The sequence below is a fragment of the Morone saxatilis genome, unplaced genomic scaffold, assembly GCF_004916995.1.
Source record: "Morone saxatilis isolate NCDOM2014 unplaced genomic scaffold, NCSU_SB_2.0 Contig14, whole genome shotgun sequence".
In the NCBI taxonomy this organism is placed as follows: domain Eukaryota; kingdom Metazoa; phylum Chordata; class Actinopteri; family Moronidae; genus Morone; species Morone saxatilis.
The window spans coordinates 19263215-19266733 of record NW_023339696.1 but is presented as its reverse complement, the minus strand read 5'-3'; the positions used below and the strand labels follow the sequence as shown (position 1 = coordinate 19266733).

The 3519-nt window shown below is 43.8% G+C and overlaps 2 protein-coding genes across 2 annotated transcripts; one reads left to right on the top strand and one right to left on the bottom strand.

The window, feature by feature from the left end:
* Window positions 1–835, top strand: LOC118323205 (corticoliberin-1-like; the record flags this gene model as incomplete). Its single annotated transcript, XM_035655140.1, has 1 exon — window positions 1–835. A coding segment is annotated over one exon (288 nt), but the record flags the coding sequence as incomplete, so codon positions are not given.
* A 7-nt stretch (window positions 836–842) lies between these two features.
* Window positions 843–3378, bottom strand: LOC118322980 (E3 ubiquitin-protein ligase TRIM63-like; the record flags this gene model as incomplete). Its single annotated transcript, XM_035654869.1, is given in 6 exon segments — window positions 843–1075; window positions 1541–1815; window positions 2088–2212; window positions 2331–2353; window positions 2516–2749; window positions 3283–3378. Coding segments are annotated over 6 exon segments (831 nt in total), but the record flags the coding sequence as incomplete, so codon positions are not given.
* Window positions 3379–3519: the final 141 nt, after the last annotated feature.

The window sequence follows — 3519 nt, the reverse complement described above, 5'->3', positions numbered from 1 at the left end:
TGGGCCTCAGTCACCTCCTCCTCCTCCTCCTCCTCCTCCTCCTCCTCCTCTTCGTCGTCGTCCTCGGCAGTGAACCGGGCCCTGCTGCAGCTCACACAGCGCCTCCTGCAGGCTCGGGCGGAGCAGCAGGAGGACGAGGAGGAGAAGGGGAAGAGGTCCGACGAGCCTCCCATCTCTCTGGATCTGACCTTTCACCTCCTCAGGGAGGTGCTGGAGATGGCGCGGGCGGAGCAGATCGCCCAGCAGGCCGACAGCAACCGCAGGATGATGGACGCCTTCGGGAAATAAATACTGCACTTCCTGTTCCTGTCCACTTCCTGTCCTGCAGTCGCTCTTGTGAACAGACCCCTCCCACTTACATACTGACTCCTCCCACTTACAGGCTGAAGAAGGACTCATTGATTGCCACAGATATATGATTCAGTGATCAATGGATGCAGTTATTGATCCTCCCGACCAGCAGGGGGCAGCACAGTTCCTACCTGTGTTATCATGTGAACATTAACGAGCTGCAGTCGTTAATCAATCACTCTATCATAACATTATTATTGTTGTTGTTGTTGTTGTTGTTAAAGTTACAAGTGTCACATTTAATCTATTACTCTTACAGTAAGGGGAGCTCTGATTGGTCAGAGGCTGTTTGTGTTGCCACCTTTTTAACATTTGATATTTCCAATAAGAAAGTGCTGCCTGCTGACTGACTCCGCCCAGCAGCCGGGCCACCGTACTTGATCTGACCTCTGCAAGGGGGCGGGGCTGCATCCTGATATCAATGTAGGATCAATATTAAAGACACTGGTATTACTAATCATTATGAACTCATTATTAAAGGCACTCTTACAAATGTTCTGGCTGTTTATTGAAGTCTGGTGGAGTTTTTTTGGGTGGAGCCAACAGAAGAAAATCAGTTTCATAATAAAACAATAATTTATTTGACATTTGAACAGAAAACATGTTTAACAGTTCCGACGTCGCCTTCCCTCCTTTACTAGACGGTTTACTTCTGGTTGAGCCAGCTGAAGGAGAAGACATGTTTGGGTCCGTCTTTATCCTCCGACTCGTTCTGCTGATCAACCTGCAGAAGAACAATAATGGATCAAATATCTCCTTAATATCTGAATATTCATTTCAAATAATCATTTTAAATATTGTTTTATTTTTATATTAGTTGAAGTAAAAAGTTGAATTATACATTTGATTTAAAAATATTGATTTAAATTATTTTATCTGTACGTCTCCATAGTGTCCTTATTATATTTAATTCATTCAGATTTAATTCAATTAATTATATAAATCCTCCTTTTAATTGTTTTTATCAATTATTAATTTTAGTCTGATTCATTGTGTTTAATTTATTTATATTTTGTTTTCCTCACTAACGAACCGACTCAAACTAGTTCTAATATCTCTAATATTTCATATTTCACTCACAAATATAAAATATATTTATAACTCTTATTATTAATTAAACATTAAATATGATATGAAATAATGAATATTATTAAAATAATATTATTTATAGGCTGTTGTGATGTCATACCTGAGGGGCGGGGCTTGCACTGGGGAGTGACAGAGGGGGCGGGGCCTGGTTGGTTGATGAGGCGGGAGGTTTTGTCGGTGAGGTGGTGGGCGGAGCCTCGGAGGGTCTCTGAGGGGGCGGGGCTGAAAGCTGAACACCTGCAGGCTGAGCAGGAGACAGAGGAGGATTCTGATTGGCTGAGAGCCCCGCAGCGAGCTCAACTCGACTTCCTGTTGTCCCTCTGACCTCCATCGCTTCATCTTCATCTTCATCTTCATCATCATCGTCTTCATCAACTGACGAGACAACATGCTAACATATTAGCACACAGCATATTGAATCTTAACATATAAGACACTAGCTAAAAGCTAATACTTTAGCATTATTTATTATTATTATCTTTATATTGAACGATAATAATAATAAATAATGCTTTAGCACGCACATTAGCACGCTTTAGCATGCCCACTTTAAGTAGTTAAATGCTACTACTGGGTCTTGTTTGCTAACCTCCCAGCATGCACTCTGTCTCGTCTGTGATTGGTCGGTCAGACGGACACTTTCTTACGTTTGATGAAGTCGATGTTCATGAGCGCTCTCCGCTGACGGTCAACGTTAGCTGTGAAGTGATCCATTTTCTCGTAGCCATGTTGGACATTATCCAGGTGAGACGTGTTGGTGCCCTCCACGATCCTGACGACCACATCACATCACTTCCTGTCAACACTAATGTCACTAATATCACTATTGTTAGTTTTATCACTAATATCACTATATATATATATAATATAGTGATATATATTATACTCACTTCTGGAGCAGAGGTTTGCTGCTCTGTGGTAGAAGAGAACAAAGAGTTAATCACCTTAAAGAGCTCATTAACACCTGAGTTTATACACCTTTATTGTGGGCGGAGCCTAACTGCTGTCTCACACACACCCTTCTGCTGTAGCCCTGTTAGCATGGTAGCTAAAGTTTGCCAACTAGCTGCCTAACCTGCAGGAACACGGCCATCTCGGACTCGTCCAGGGTCTGGATGGCGGTCTCCAGCAGCTTGGCGGCGTTCTCCAGGTGCTCGGTGTGCTTCCTCCTCAGACCTCGGATGTAGTCGAGTTTCTCCTCCTGCTCGGAGTTGATCCTCAGAGTCAGCTCACCTTTCCTCTCCTCCAGCAGAGCGAACAGATGGTCGAACGTCTCGCACACCTTCGACTTCTGTCTGCGTCCGTTCTCCTGAGCACACAGAGCGTAAAGCTCAGGTACACCAGCAGGTGGCAGCACACACATCTGTACTGACGGCTCGCCATGTACGATATTCAGAACACGAGCGTCCGTCAGCGTTCACACAGACACACTAAAGACGAAAAGTCTAATAAAAAACTACGACAAAATATGTTAAATGTTTGTTAGCTAACAGTTAAAACATGGCTCCTTATGCTAGCTCACTGATGGAGTTCCTCAGGGTGCTATTGTCGGCCCTTTGGAGTTCCTCAGGGTGCTATTGTCGGCCCTTTGTACTTGCACTTGTTTTTAGTATGTGCAACTCATTGATGCTAACATGTTAGCAGAGACTTATTCCCAGCTGTAATATCTTCAGCTAATGTTAGCGTTCTATATTCACAGATTGTGGAATATGTAATTATTTACTCTCTGACTCTTAAGGATCTGAATGTGGAACGTTTGTGATCAGAGACGTTATTGATCCAGCAGACTGTCTGATTGGAAACATAAAGATATTGATTACAGCCAATGATTGATAGACTCACATCCACGGCTCGGCAGGTCTCCTCCAGCTGACTGATGATGGCCTGAATCCTCTCGTTGTTCCCGACTAACATGGAGATACAGTCAGTGAGCTCGGCCTGCGCACACACAGACACACACACACACACACACACAGAGTTAATCAATATATAATCAACTGATCAATAACATTGTGAGAACTTTACTCTCTGACTGACCAACAGACCTGTCTGTGGCAGTCGCCCCCCCTCGTGGCCCAA